Genomic DNA, 14,923 nt, shown 5'->3' with positions numbered 1-14,923 from the left:
TGCAAGTGGTGAAGCAGGGCCGCAGGTGTCTCTCTGTCTCTCTCTCTCTCTCCCCCTCTCTCCCTCTCTATCTCCCCTTCCCTTTAGATTTCCGGCTGCCTCTATCTAATTAATAAATAAATACAGCTAATGAAAAATCAAAAGAAAACTCACCAGTTATCTTTTTCCTGGAAGGCTCCAGGTCTTGTCAGTGTTATGTATCATGTTCATAGTTTCTCCGAAGCAGCCATGGAAAGGGCCTGAAGTAAGAAGGTGTCCTTCTTTCCTTCTTAAATTTATTTGCTTCATTTTAAGTCAGGAGTCCGCAGACATGAAATGGACAGCTTGCCCCATGTCTGAAAGCATTCTCGTGGGGGGTGGGTCCTGTGCCCCTGGGCCACACACACAGAAGTGCTGCCTTCAGCTGCCTTCACCTTCCAGCGCCCTCTTGCCGATAGTGTTGCCGGCCCCGGGCAAGTCCCTAATCTCCATGTGCTTCCCTTCTCCCATCTGGAGCTCGCCTTTCCTTAGGGACTTATCCGTGGCTGCTGGAACCCAGTCACTGCTTGGACTGGGGGTGCTAGGAGATGGGGAGAAGCCAGGAGACTTTTCCCCCCAGTAATCTCATTACTCTGGTTTTGTTTGTTTGTTTTCCTTATGCGGGTCCTTGAGCTTTGCGCCACGTGCGTTTAACCCGCTGCGACCTCCCGACTCTTATGTTTTTTTGTTTTCCTACATGCACTACTTGTCAGCTGAAATCTGATAGGAAACTAAAGGACATCTGCCCTGTTTACATGTTTGGAGTTCTGTGCATTTCCACAGGGCTGTCATAAAAAGTCACGACACCGACACCGTTTTGCATGGAAGAACTGAGAAATACCTCAGGACTTTGCCGACAGCCTAATAGGTGCCTAAGGCCTTAAGGACATAAGCTATGGAGTCGAGAGAGTCTCCCTCCTTGGTGTGGCAAGCCTGCTGCTGCTGCTGGTGGTTTTATTATTATGACTATTAGCCTTTAAAGTGGAGAAAGTGGTAACTTGCTCTTTTTTTTTTTTTTTGGGGGGGGAGAAATAGTTTCCCTAGAGGGTTTTTGTTTTCAATTGAGTGAGATACTGTAAAAGAGCCGTTATATACCCAGGAAGGCAGAGTGACCCCTGCATTTTTGAAATCTCAACACACTGTATATGGGTGTGAAAATACCCCTGAAATCTTACAACCTTGTAAAACACTGTTAAATAACGAAAGAGAGAGAGGAAAGGAAGGGAGGGAGGGAAAAATTGTTATTATTCTAATCTGGATGTCATGAATATCTAAGAAATGTGAAAACTCGGTGATTTAAAGTGTTAGACAAATGTAGGGTGGTGGCACTATTTTCTAATAAGACTTTTTCAAACTAGATAACAGTGACGATTACTTTTTAACTTAGAGTTAAATCCGTTGGCATAAGACGAGTTAATCTGAGGCTGGCTTTAAATTGCAGTCAGGTGGCTCCCATCTGAGTTCTGCTGGGTTGTCAGAAAAAGTCACGAAGTTTTTTTCCTATGCAAACACGCATCACGAGGGGGCCGGTTGGTGGTGCACCGGGCTAAATGCACATAGTTGTAAGCGTAAGGACCCGAGAAAGGATGCTGGTTCAAGCCCTCAGCTCCCTACTTGAAGGGGGTCTCTTCACAAGCGGTGAAGCAGGTCTGCTCACCCCCAGCATCTTTCTTTACCCCCTCTGTCTTCCCCTCCTCTCTGTTTCTCTCTGACCTATTCACAAACTGGAAAAAATGGCCATAGGAGCAGTGGATTCGTAAAGCAGGCACCAAGCCCCAGTGATAACCCTGAAGGCAAAAAAAAAAAAAAAAATCATGAAATTTCTGACAACCAAATAATATTCCTATAAACTTTAAAAGATGAGTATATGGAAGTCAGGCGGTAGCGCAGCAGGTTAAGCGCACATGGCACGAAGTGCAAGGATCGGTGTAAGGATCCCGGTTCGAGCCCCCAGCTCCCCACCTGCAGGGGAGGTTGTTGTTTTCGACGGCCTGGCTTCAGCAGGCCGGGCTGGCTTCACGGGCGGGTAACAGAGACAACCAGAGACACACGGCTGGGCCGGGAAGCTGTATTTCTTTATTCAAGATCAACAATTTATAAACTAACCAAACTAATCACCAAACAGAACTCTCCTGCCTCCTTCTCACGCGGTGGCGCCCGCCAAAACTAGCAGGACTAAACCACAATCAACTAGAGATGGGGGGGAAGGGGACCAAAGCAATACCAACAGGAGGTCACTTCAGAGAGGGGGGTCTTCTCCTCTCTGGCTCCCCTCCTCTCTCCATTTCTCTATGTCCTATCCAACAACGACATCAATGACAACAATAACTACAACAATAAAACAACAGGGGCAACGAAAGGGAATAAATAAATATTTAAAACATTTAAAAAAAGATGAGTATATATGTGTGAGAGAGACACATGTAGTTAATATTAAACTTTATTTATTTATTTTTAAATATTCCCTTTTGTTGCGCTTGTTTTATTGTTGTTGTTATTGATGTAGTCATTGTTGGATAGGACAGAGAGAAATGGAGAGAGGAGGGAAAGACAGAGAAGGGGAGAGACAGACACCTGCAGACCTGCTTCACCCCCTGAGAAGCGACTCCCCTGCAGGTGGGGAGCCGGGGGCTTGAACCGGTTTCCTTACACCACCGGTCCTTGCACTTTGTGCCATCTGTGCTTAACCTGCTGTGCTACTGCCCGACTCCCTAATATGAGACTTTAAAATAGATCTTAAGAAATGTTTTTCAAAGAGGGGTCAGGGGAGACAGCATAATGGTTAAACAAAAGACTCTCATGCCTGAGGCTCTGAGGTCCCAGGTTCAATCTGCCATAGCACCCAGAGCTGAGCAGTGCTCTGGTCGGTCTCTCTCTCTCTCTCTCTCTCAAATAAAATATATTTTAAAAGGAATGCTAAAAACTGAATTATAAAAATGTGCTACCTTTCTGTATACAAAATAAAACTGGAAAATTTGCTGTTATGATTCTAAATATTGAGTCATTTGGTGATGGTGGTGATGCCTTTAAAAAGGTTCTCTTTTGAAGATGTTTCTTAGCAGACTAGGTGGTCTGGCTTTGCTTTTGAAAGCCAACATTTTGTTTATGTAACGTGTGTATGTGAGAGAGAGGGAGGGTAGGGACTGCACAGCTGTAGCATATGGTGGTGTTTAGGGTGTTTAGGCCTTTAGGTCAGGTCCCACGGACAAACCCCTGCACCATCTTCCAGGCCAAGCACAAACCTTTAACAGATTTCTCCTTCAAGAAGAAAGCCCCAGAGCTGGCAGACTTTCCTATGGTGAAGGCTGCCTGGCTGTCTTGAGGCTCCGTTGCCCTCTGGACTCCTCCCACCCAGTTGTCTTGGCTTTCAGAGTTAATGATGTCTGCAGGTGTGTTGGGATTAGCACTGTAAAGTTGTGTAAGGGTTTCCCCTTTCTTTTGATCTTCAGAAAGGGATGAAAGATAGCCATTAAACTCCAGGGATTAGGCCCCCTCTCTTTAAAGACTTTGGGTACCATAAATATTTCACTTTAGATGTAAGGTGAAGAATTGTATACATCAGGGGGAGAATGGGCGTTTCATATTACCAGTTGGAAACTGGTCCCCACTTTCAAACTAAACGATCTTTGCAGAGATGTTTTCTCCCGGACTAGAGTGGACTAAAGATCCAGGTGGGGGACCTGTGTTTCTATTTCAGCTACAGCTATGGTGTTTTTTTCCTCCTCATAGTCCTTAAGCCACAATCTTTCTTTTTATGTAGGTTAAGGTGTTTACCGACACATACCTTTGTGTATGCCCCAAATAAAATAAATAAACATCTCCTGGTCCTGAAAGAAAGTCTGGGAACAACTACCCTTACGTTAAGAATAACACCATGTCTACATGGATGTTTTAGGGGTACGTTCAGTGTTTAAAAATGGGCGTTCTCCCATTGAGAAGAGAGAACATTAGTGGGGGAGCGGGGCTGTGTGCCTGGAGCAGCGCCAGGCAAGCAGTGTCCACCTTCTCAGAAGGCGGTAGGAAGCTATGAGGGAGTCCTGCCCCAGAAATGACGCTTCAACCCTCTTTCCACTCTACCCTGTCCCCACTCAGCCAATTTCACTCCAGAACAAGACTGTGGTGGTGGTGACGGGTATTTCTTCTCCTTCCCCTCCTCCTCCTCGTCGTCCTTTGATTGCCTGGGATGGGTTAATGGAGTATGCGTCTAATTTTATTAGAGTTAGGGACTGGGAAGAAGAGACCGTGGGGTTGGGGGCGGGTGTCAGCCCTGCTTGTTAAGTGCTGACTCCTCCCTCCCACCCATAGGGAATCGTCTCTTATTTAATATTTAGAAAGATTGAACATGTGCTCAGCTGGCTTGCTGACCTCCTCGGATCAGTATCATCTGCACCTTTGAAGGGTCAGCTTATTTTTTTGAGGGCGGTCAGAGCACAGTTTGACATGTCACATACCAGGATTGAGTCCTGTTCTCTACTGTGTACTGTCCGAGTTCAGACCTAATTACGCATCTGTGATGATGATGGCGATGGCGATGGTGATGGTGAAAGCTGGCTATTGGTTGTGACCTGTTGGCATTCCTTCTGTGGTGTTCACTGTTCCTCTGTTTTTATTTTTTCTTACTTTTTTTTTTTTTTAATGTTGGGGTTAGAATACCAGATGGCAAGCAGTTATGATATGTGGACTTGAACCCCAAAGCATATATTAAGTAACGTGAAGAAAGGAAGAAGTAAAATCGTATGTGCAGGTAGTTTTTAGAGACAGGCCAAAAAGTACCAGATGAATCCAGACTGTGGACAGTGGCCGTATGGATCATGGAATCAGCTTTATGCTTTCAGATCAGCTCTGCTCAGTTACTGCCCTAAGCTTCTACTTCTGATGCTTCCTGAAATTATAGGAATGACTGACTGTAGGTGTCAAGCTTATCTAAACTCCGGCCCTGTAATATTACTCGGATAGAAAGAAGGACAGAAAGGAACTGTGAAAGGTGTTGGGCAACGAGTGGGAGAGGGCGCTCACAAACGCTTTGAAGGTCAATTAGCCAGAAAACAGGTGCCGGCTGGATTACTGGCCCAAGAATTACCCCCAAGGTCCTCAAAGTGGCCCTGCCTTTGGAGCCCAGGGAGACAATTACAGACCTGGAGGCAGTGCTGCGAAAGCTTTAATTAAGGGGCTTCCTCATACCCCACTAAGTTTTGGAAATTAAATTCTTACTTGTGCTTCACTGATGTTTCTTTGGTCCCAGCTTCCACACACATTTCAACAAAGAACACTATTTATTTCAACAGGGAACACTCTTTCCCCCAAATCTCTTTCCCTTTCCAAACCATTTCACTCTTGTGGATGGATACCAGCCACACTGGCAGTTCAGGGAGCTCAGACGGGGACACGGCTTGGGACACAGGTTGGAAGCTGGCGTGTCTGGGCTGGGAGACAGGTCACGTGGAGCACTCTGCTTTGCAGGTGTGCAGGCCAGGTCTGAGCAGGTCCCCACTGCACGGCAGCAAGCTTGAGTGCTGTGGCCTCTTCCACCCTCTCTTCCTTTGCCTTCCCGTGTCTGTCTTAAACGAGAAAGAAGCAAAGAAAGAAGGAGAGGAGATGATAGATGATAGTATTTATGTCCTCCTCTCCCCTCTCTCCTTTTGCCTTTCTGTGTCTATCTTAAACAAGGAAGAAGAAGAAAGGAGATGATAATATTTATGTCCTAGAAAACCTGTAATTCTTTTTGGCACAAACACATGGACAAAAGAATGAGAGTCCGTAGGCTTTGAGTTTCCCTCACAGTGTAGCTCGAAGGGGCGACTTTCTGCACACAGCAGGCCGTGCTCTTCTCCTTCGGTTGTTGACCTCCCAGTAGCCTTTGGCCACCTTCCAAGTCTGATTTTTGTACAAACCCAGACCCAGATCTTAGTTCCATCCAGACGGGACCTCTTACTCCCAGGGAGGCTCTGACTTGAGGTGCATCAGTCCTAGCAAGAGGGTTGTCACCACACTGACCTACCCTCCTGGGGACTCTGGGTGCAGGTGCTCAGTTTGTGACCTCCGCCCTCACTGCTGCCCTGGTGGGTGCTTCTTGGTGGGGTGTGTTCTCTTTGTTTTCTTAGGGAAGCAATGGCTCACTCTTGTCTACCTTTTCTTTGAAGGGATTCACATTTACTTTTTAATTTTATTTATATATTTATTTTCCCTTTTGTTGCCCTTGTCTTTTTATTGTTGTTGTAGTTGTTGTTACTGATGTCATCGTTGTTAGATAGGACAGAGAGAAATGGAGAGAGGAAGGGAAGACAGAGAGGGGGAGAGAAAGACAGACACCTGCAAACCTGCTTCACCGCCTGTGAAGCGACTCCCCTGCAGGTGGGGAGCCGGGGGCTCGAACCGGGATCTTTACGCTTTGGGAATTCACTTCTTAAAAGCACAGCAAAGTCTGGTTTGAACCATGAAGGGTTTTTAGGCACTAAGACTTGTTTTGGGTACTTTCTTGACTTTCTTTCAGTATATCTAAGTGCACTCACAACGTTCCTCAGTGCCCCTTGTAAGTTTGAAAGCCTTTGCGTGTGCAGAACAGAACTTGAGCCGTATCAGTCCAAGTTGAGCAGTCCTTAAGAATATGGGAATGTGTTTTCACCCTACGCTGACCTTGTGAGAAAGACCTTCCACCGAGGAGCAGTGTCAGAACCAAAGTGACTCAAATGCCTAGGTGGTTTGAGATTTGTGTCGTCTAGAATTTCACATACTTGGATATGCTTTACAACCAAGTTGGAGTTTCAGCCCTGATTGCCTTTCGTTGGAAAGATGGAAAATGGATGTGGGAGACAGCACAGTGGTTATCCTGACTCTTATGCCTGAAGCTCCAAGGTACCAGATTCAACTTCCTGCACCACCAAAAGCCAGATCTGGGCAGTACTCTGGTTTAAAAATAAATAAATAGGGGGCTGGGCGGTAGCGCAGTGGGTTAAGTGTGTCTGGCGTGAAGGGCATGGCTCAAGCATCCTGGTTCGAGCCCCTGGCTCCCCACCTGCAGGGGGGGTTGCTTCACAAGTGGTGTGCAGGTATCTATCTCTCCCCTCTCCTTCCTCTCTCAATTTCTTTCTGTCCTATCCAACAACAATGACAGCAATAACAATAACAATGATAAGCAGCAAGGGCAGCAAAAGGGAAAGATGGCCTCCAGGAGCAGTGGATTCGTAGTGCAGGCACCGAGCCCCAGCAATGACCCTGGAGGCAAAAAAAAAAAAATGTATTTAGTGGCATAAGTATGTGTGTTTGACCTCGCACTCGTGGTCATGAGCAAAAGCAAAAGTGTGGGAACTTGTGGAGGGGCGGTTGTCGTCACTGTGCATACACCGACTCAGGAAGAACGCACCTGAGTTTCCAGACAGACAGTGCTGGTTCAAAAGTTGTTAACATGCTAAGTTCGTATCTCTTCGATTTGCCAACACTGTCAGTACTAACTCCATGTGGTTTAGATTCGAAAATAGTTTGGTTTTATGCTTCAGTAAAAATGAATCCAATCAAATTGGAGTTTGAAGACAGATAAAAGGAAGGATTTTGGTGCAGTGAGAATTCCTTAAGCTTAGTGAGGTTATCGGGGAAGGTCCTGAAAACTTCCTTTCTGAGTGGCTTTAAATAAAGAGGCTGGTGGGTGGCAGAATGAATGGCCCTTCTGGCTCTAAGGTTCTTGGTCATACTGCATACCATCCACATCACACACAATCCTCTCTCCTCATCAGAAAAGTTATTTTATTTGTTGGGGCAAGAAGACTAGTTTTGTCTTTTTATTATTGTTATTATTGTCTTTGTTTATTGGATAGACACTGTCAGAAATTGAGAGGGAAGGGGATGAGAGAAGGAGAGAGACAGAGAGACACCTGTAACACAGCTTCACCTCTCACCAAGCTTTCCCCTGCAGGTGGGAGCCAGGGGCTTGAACCCGGGTCCTTGTGCACTGCGACCTGTGTGCTCAACGAGGTGCGCCAAGACCTTGCCTTTAGTTTTGTCTTTGAAATTAAACTTCATCTTGATGGAATTGAAATGTGCCATCCTCATCAAACTGAGCAATATGCCTTCCTCGCTCAGGCTCTTCATTGTTTTATCTTCACTGTGATTTTCTGAGAGCAGGACGAGAGAGGCCAGAGCACTGCTTGGCGTTGGCATATGTCTGCTGGGGGCCAAAGCCTGGACTTTCCCGCCGGGCTCTCTGCCACCTCACTCAGCTCCCTCCCCAAGTGGGGATTAGTGCCTGCAGCCAAGTCCTTACGGACTTGAAAGGCCGTTGACTGAAATCCTTTCGTTGGTGGACAGTGAAACAGAATTGTCTAATTTTGGGGTCCTGTCGGAAACACCTCTCATTTCCACTGGGTTGCTTTAGGTTTATTGAAGAATGGCAGAAAGCTGGGTTTTGAGGGCACCACTGTAGGAAGAGCCCACGCCAGTGCGTGGTATGTGTGACCTCCTCTGCCTGACGGGGGGAGAGCTGGCACTAAGTGGCAGTGATGTGCCTCTCCCCCAGGATGTCTTCCTCAGGGTGACCTTGGGGCCTCTCGTGGGGGACTCTGCTGTGTACTCTCTCATAAATAATCCTCCCCCCCACCTCCAGTGGCAGGCTGGAGGCCCGTGGCCCAGCCCTGCTGGGTCTTTACAGTCAATGCCAGTGAATGTGTTCGAGGAGTCGGTCAGGAGCTGGGGCCCGATCCCTGTTCGAGTTGGTGGGGAGAGAAGTGAGCCCGCTGGCCTTCTCTCTTCTTTGCAAGTCGAGCAGCGTCCAGAGCAGGGGCGAGCGCTTGTGTCCGGCGGCTGCGTGCCCGTGCACACTCGCTTGTCTGTTACTTGCATGGCCAGGCCATCCTGGCCACCGGCACTCACACGGACAGGACATCTTTGACTCGTGGTGCAGCACTACCTAGAGCTGCTTGGGGCTGAGCCCGGCTGTAGTTAGGCAGCAGACGCTCCGGAACTGATCAGAAAGTTTGTTGGGCAGGAATGTGGGTCGGGTTCCTGGAGCGAGGCCCGCGCGTGAGGGTGGCACAGCGCAGGGTCCTGTGCAGTAAGGCGGAGAAGAGCGACGTCAATTCAGTGCAGGTTTTTTTTTTTCTTTTCCTTTTTTTCTTTTTAAATGTAGCAAGTGCTAGGATGGAAAAACCAGTTTTAAAACAGGTTCTCCCCTGGCAAGCTCATCCGCCTGACATTTCACTTTCTGCCTTTGTCCTTTTGAGGAGCAGGTCTGCAGCAGAGAACAGAGTCCCTCCCAGGACTTCTCCTGGCCATGCTCCTTGTTAGAGGACCCTCATTTTTCTGTCTGTCCCTAACATCCTCCTTGCTAAGTGACTCACGGCGTCCAAGCAGATTCCGCTTGTGACAGGGAAGCACTCGCCTTTCATGGCCCACGAGCGGCCTAAAGAATATAGCTGTTTTTAAAGTGAGTGAGCTTGCGGTGTTCAGTGTCTCCTGACACTTTTGCCCAGAGAAACATTGATTTTTCTCCTCATTCTGTGTTTCAGGCCCTGCTTTCTTCCCGGGGAGGTGTGCTGAGGTCTTCGCCAGGGGTCAGAGCATCGGGAAGCTCGGAGTCCTCCATCCTGACATCGTCACCGGGTTTGAACTGACCATGCCCTGCTCCTCCCTGGAAATCAACATCGAGCCCTTTTTGTGAAGATGGGTCTCTGGCGTGTGATCCTCTCCCCAAGTGGCCTTTTTTTCTGTTCCCCTGGTGTCTCTTGGTCACCCTCCTCCTTCCAGGGGACATCTGTTTGTTCTTTAATGTTTAATAAAGTTGAAAGTGCTGTCTGGCTGCCTTGGGAGACGCCTGTCGTGCAAATTGACCCACAAATGCGGCGTCTGTGTGAGGCCTCGCTGTTGAGGACAAGCCCCTGCGGGGAAGAGAGGCGCCCTCACGCCCAGGAGGGGAGAGCCCCTCAGACTTCAGCACTTCACCTGTCACCCACCGCTCTGCATTACAGGCTTTCGCTCCTGTTTGGTCAGACAAGTAGCTGGTTAGAAGGCACAGAGTACCAGTGTGAGGCGACTTCAGAATTTATAGCTTTTGAGGGACAGGCGGTAGCGCAGCGGGTTACGCACACATGGCCCAGAGCGCAAGGACCCGTGGAAGGATCCTGGTTCGAGCCCCCGGCTCCCCACCTGCAGGGGAGTTGTTTCACAGGCAGTGAAGCAGGTCTGCAGGTGTCTGTCTTTCTCTCCCCTTCTCTGTCTTCCCCTCCTCTCTCCATTTCTCTCTGTCCTATCCAACAACAACAATAAGAAGAACAAGAGTAACAAAAATAGGGAAAAAAATAGCCTCCAGGAGAAGTGGATTCGTAGTGCAGGCACCAAGCTCCCGCAATAACTCTGGAGGCTAATAATAATAATAATAATAATAATTTATAGCTTTCATTCTGAAAATGTGGCCGTCGTTGGGAGACAACGAAATAGAATGGTTTTGGCAAGCTTCAGAGCTAGTGATGGTGTAACCAGAGATAGCCTTTGAAGTCATTTTAAATGGAGGGAAAGTTTGCAACACAGACATCCGAGATATTTAAGCGAGCAGTTGTCGTTGACACCCAGGGATACTCAGTCATCACACATAGTGTCTATCACAGCCATCACAAACACGTGTTATATTTGAAAACCAAACTACATGTGCTACCATTTATATGACATTCTAGAAGACTCAAAGGCAAATCAGATTGTAAAGGGTTAAAAATGAAACTCGCTGAGGTGGTGGGGAGTATTCTGTACCTTAGCTGAGCTGGTGACTGAGATAATAGCTTCTACCTCTAAAGCTGGCAGGGAAAAAAAAAGCAGCAAGATAACAGTACTCAGGTAATTTTATTTGACACTAGGAGAAGAACATGAAGTTCAGAGTTGAGCTGGCTACTGAAAATAGTCACCTGATTGGAAGGTGGGTGGAGCCATCAGTTCTGTTAGTCTTCAACCACCTGGGTAATAAATTTTTTATTTATAAAAAGGAGACACTGACAAAAACCATAGGATAAGATGGGGACAACTCTACACAGTTCCCACCACCAGAACTCCGTATCCCACCCCCTCCCCTGATAGCTTTCCTATTCTTTATCCCTCTGGAAGTATGGACCCAGGATCATTGTGGGGTGCAGAAGGTGGAAGGTCTGGCTTCTGTAATTGCTTCCCTGCTGAACATGGGCATTGACAGCTTGATCCATACTCCCAGCCTGTCTCTCTCTTTCCCTAGTGGGGCAGGGTTCTGGGGAAGTGGAGCTCCAGGACACATGGGTGGGGTCGTCTACCCAGGGAAGTCTGGTCGGCATCATGGTAGCATCTGGACCCTGGTGGCTGTAAAAAGAGTTAACATATAAAGCCAAACAAATTGTTGACCAATCATGAACCTAAAGGCTGGAAAAGTTCATATGGGGAGTTGGGGGGGGGGGTCATCTGGGTAATTTTTTTTTTCTTTTGGATAGTCAGAAATGACTTGTAATGAAAACCCCACTGGTAACTAATTGTAGACTCAGCATGAAAGGGGCAAGATCAACTCCATCCATCATGTATCTGCCCTCTGAAGCAGGAAACCAGAAAAACAACATCAGAGGCCCTACAAGAAGAAAGGAAGCTCCGAAGCCCGAGCGTCAGGCTCCACGGCTGGATCATCTTGCACTTGGCCTGGGTGAAGCGTCTGTGCGGGAGCCAGGGCTGTCTGGGCACTGCCAAAACCTTGACTGGAGGAGACACACATTGGTATTAGGGCAATAACAACTATAAATAAAAAATAAAGGGCAATTAGACACGATCAATTCTTGTTCTAGTTTACAGGTAACTTCTTTTTTTAATTTTATTTACTTATTTTTCCCTTTTGTTGCCCTTGTTTTTTCATTGGTGTGGTTTTTTAAAAATCTTTTAAAATATTTATTTTCCCTTTTGTTGCCCTTGTTTTTCATTGTTGTTGTTATTGATGTTGTTGTTGGATAGGACAGAGAGAAATGGAAAGAGGAGAAGACAGAGGGGGAGAGAAAGACAGACACCTGCAGACCTGCTTCACCGCCTGTGAAGCGACTCGCCTGCAGGTGGGGAACCGGTCCTTGTACTTTGCGCCACCTGTGCTTAACCTGTTGTGCTACCACCTGATTCCTTATTGTTGTTGTTATTATTATTGTTGTTGATGTTGTCACTGTTGGATAGGACAGAGAGAAATGGAGAGAGGAGGGGAAGACAGAGAGGGGGAGAGAAAGACAGACACCTGCAGACCTGCTTCACCACTTGTGAAGTGACTCCCCTGCAGGTGGGGAGCCGGGGCCTTGAACCGTGATCCTTACTTATGCTGCGGGTCCTTGAGCATCGTATCACATGCACTTAACCTGCTGCGCTACCACCCCACTCCCTGCAGGCGACTTCTACCTGATGTCCCTTGTCTTTGTTACTGTTCCTGTTGTTTTTTTTCCTCATGAAATATTCTTTTGACTTTTTTTTTTTTCTGTTTTAACAATCATTGGAGGTAATTAGAATAACAATTCTCCCTTGCCGGGAGAGCCTGAGGCTGCTTCTTCCCGAGCTAGTGCTCTCTGGGTTGGAGAGAGCTCAACTGGAGCCGATCTAGGCTGCTGCGTGCGAGAGGGATCAGGAACTCGTGCCGCACTAACTTCGCAGGAGATACACTCTGGAACTCTCGGAGCCGGAAAGCAATTTCCAAGTGTGTTTAATCAGAAGAGCAGCTGTATTTATACTCTCCAAGTAGGGTGGAAACAGGATGTGATATAGAGAGGGTGGAGCGAAAAGTGACTGGTGGAAAATCAGAGTGTGACAAGGAGAGGATCAGGGTGTGACAAGGAGAGGATCAGGGTGTGACAAGGAGAGGGGGCGGAGTAGGTGAGAATTCTACCACTAAACCACCAATGCCCTGGAGGGAGTGTGGTGCTTTATGTAAATGTAAAAGTGATTTATGTAAATAGACCAAAGCTCTGAATGGGATTAAATCTATCCCTATATAGGCATATGGTTAAGCAGAAGCCAGGGGGAGCTGGCATACTATCCAACACTCCCTGATTTAGAAGATTAAAAAAAAAAAAAAAAACCTTCAGAGGGGCTGGGTGGTAGTGTCCCAGTAAAGCACTCATACTACAGTGTGCAAGGACCCAGGTGCAAGCCCTGAGTCACCCGCCTGCTGGCAGGCAGGAAGATGGTCACGAAAGGTGAAGCAGTGCTGCAGGGGTCTCTTCCTCTCTGTCTCCCCCTTTCTCTCAACTTCCGTCTCTGAAACAAACATTTTGTATAAATCAGTCTTCAGAGAGATCAGTGCCTTGCTGTAAGGCCGTATGGCAAACAAATGGTTTTGAGATCCCTGCTGTCAGTGACTGGGAGTCCACAGATCAATCAGTGCTGTGTATGATGTGTTTTACTGAATCAAAATTGTTTGATAGAAAGCTGATGAAAAAAAGAAAAAAATTTGTTTGTTTTTGTCAAGGTAATTTCTGGGACTAAATGCATGCTGACATCATTTTTTTTTCTTTTTTTAAGGTTTTATGTATTCATGAAGGAGATAGAGAACCAGACATCACTCCAGTACATAGGCTGCTGGGGACTGAACTCAGGACCTCACGCTAGAGAGTCTGCTTTATCCACTGCGTCACCTCCGGAACCACTTCACCTTTTTTTTTAACTTTTTTTTTATTGGCACCAGAGTTGTCACTGGGGTTTGGTGCCTGCACAACAAATCCACTGCTCCTAGGGACAAGTTTTTTTTTTTTTTTTTTTTTCTGCCTCCAGGGTTATTGCTAGGGCGCGGTACCTGCACCACAAATACATGCTACTAGAGGCTATTTTTTCCCCTTCTGTTGCCCTTGTTGTTTTATTGTTGTAGTAATTGTTGTTGTTATTGCTGTCGTCGTCATTGTTAGCTAGGACAGAGAAAAATGGAGAGAGGAGGGGAAGACAGAGGAGAGAAAGACAGACACCTGCAGACCTGCTTCACTGCCTGTGGAGAGACTCCCCTGCAGGAGGGGAGCCGGGGGCTGGCACCGGGGTCCTTATGCCGGTCCTTGCGCTTTACGCCATGTGCTCTTAACCCACTGAGCTACCGCCTGGCTCCCCCAATTTTTCTTTCTCTTTTTTTTTTAATTTGATTTTATTTGGTAGGACAGAGAGAGATTGGGAGAGGGGAAGATGAGACGCCTGCAGACCTGCTTCACCATCCGCGGCACCTATCCGCAAACCCTTTATGTGACAAAGCATTTGGCATGTCCCGTGTCTCCCAGGTCGGATTGCTATTTTATAAGGAGTTAAGTAACTTTAGGATTATTATTAAGGCAAAACGATGGAGACCAGCATCCACAAGTCAAGGCAGCAATATAGCTCAGGGAGTATCTGCCAGTCGCCCCCCCCCCCACCCCCCGGGGTCCTGCCTGGTGCCAGGGCAGGGAGATAGCTTCCTGGAGGAAGGTAGAGTCATGGTCAGTGCAGGCAAACCAGCTAGCAGCAAAGAGAGCAGACCCAGGGAGGCTTTCCTTCCCTCCGCTCATTGCTTGGTTTTAAACATTCTGCTCTCCCTGACTTTTCTTTTTAAATTGTCTTAAATATTTTTATTTATTTTTATTTTCCCTTTTTGTTGCCCTAGTTGGTTTTTATTGTTGTAGTTATCATTGTTGTTATTGATATCGTCCTTGTTGGATAGGACAGAGAGAAATGGAGAGAGGAGGGGAAGACAGAGAGGGGGAGAGAAAGACACCTGCAGACCTGCTTCACTGCCAATGAAGCGACTCCCCTGCAGGTGGGAAGCCGGGGGCTCGAACCGGGATCCTTACACTGGCCCTTGTGCTTCGGACCATGTGCGTTTAACCCACTGCGCTACCGCCCGACTCCCTCTTTTCTTTTTTATTGTATTCGATAGTATAGGGAGAAGGCAAGAGGGAAGCGGGCTAGAGAGACACCTGCAGCACTGCTTCGCTGC

General features: G+C 47.3%; 1 protein-coding gene across 1 annotated transcript in view; it reads left to right on the top strand.

Moving 5' to 3' along the window:
* Window positions 1–9,798, top strand: part of FARSB (phenylalanyl-tRNA synthetase subunit beta) — a 63,428-nt gene extending 53,630 nt beyond the window's left edge. Inside the window, exon 19 of the mRNA XM_060193666.1 lies at window positions 9,513–9,798. Within this exon, the coding sequence (XP_060049649.1) occupies window positions 9,513–9,664 (152 nt within the window). The 3' untranslated portion in view covers window positions 9,665–9,798. The remainder of the gene's footprint in view (window positions 1–9,512) is intronic.
* The last annotated feature ends 5,125 nt before the right edge of the window (window positions 9,799–14,923 follow it).

The sequence above is a fragment of the Erinaceus europaeus genome, chromosome 7 (assembly GCF_950295315.1).
Source record: "Erinaceus europaeus chromosome 7, mEriEur2.1, whole genome shotgun sequence".
NCBI lineage: Eukaryota > Metazoa > Chordata > Mammalia > Eulipotyphla > Erinaceidae > Erinaceus > Erinaceus europaeus.
The sequence above is the reverse complement of the archived record's forward strand: the minus strand, read 5'-3'. Positions and strand labels throughout refer to the sequence as shown.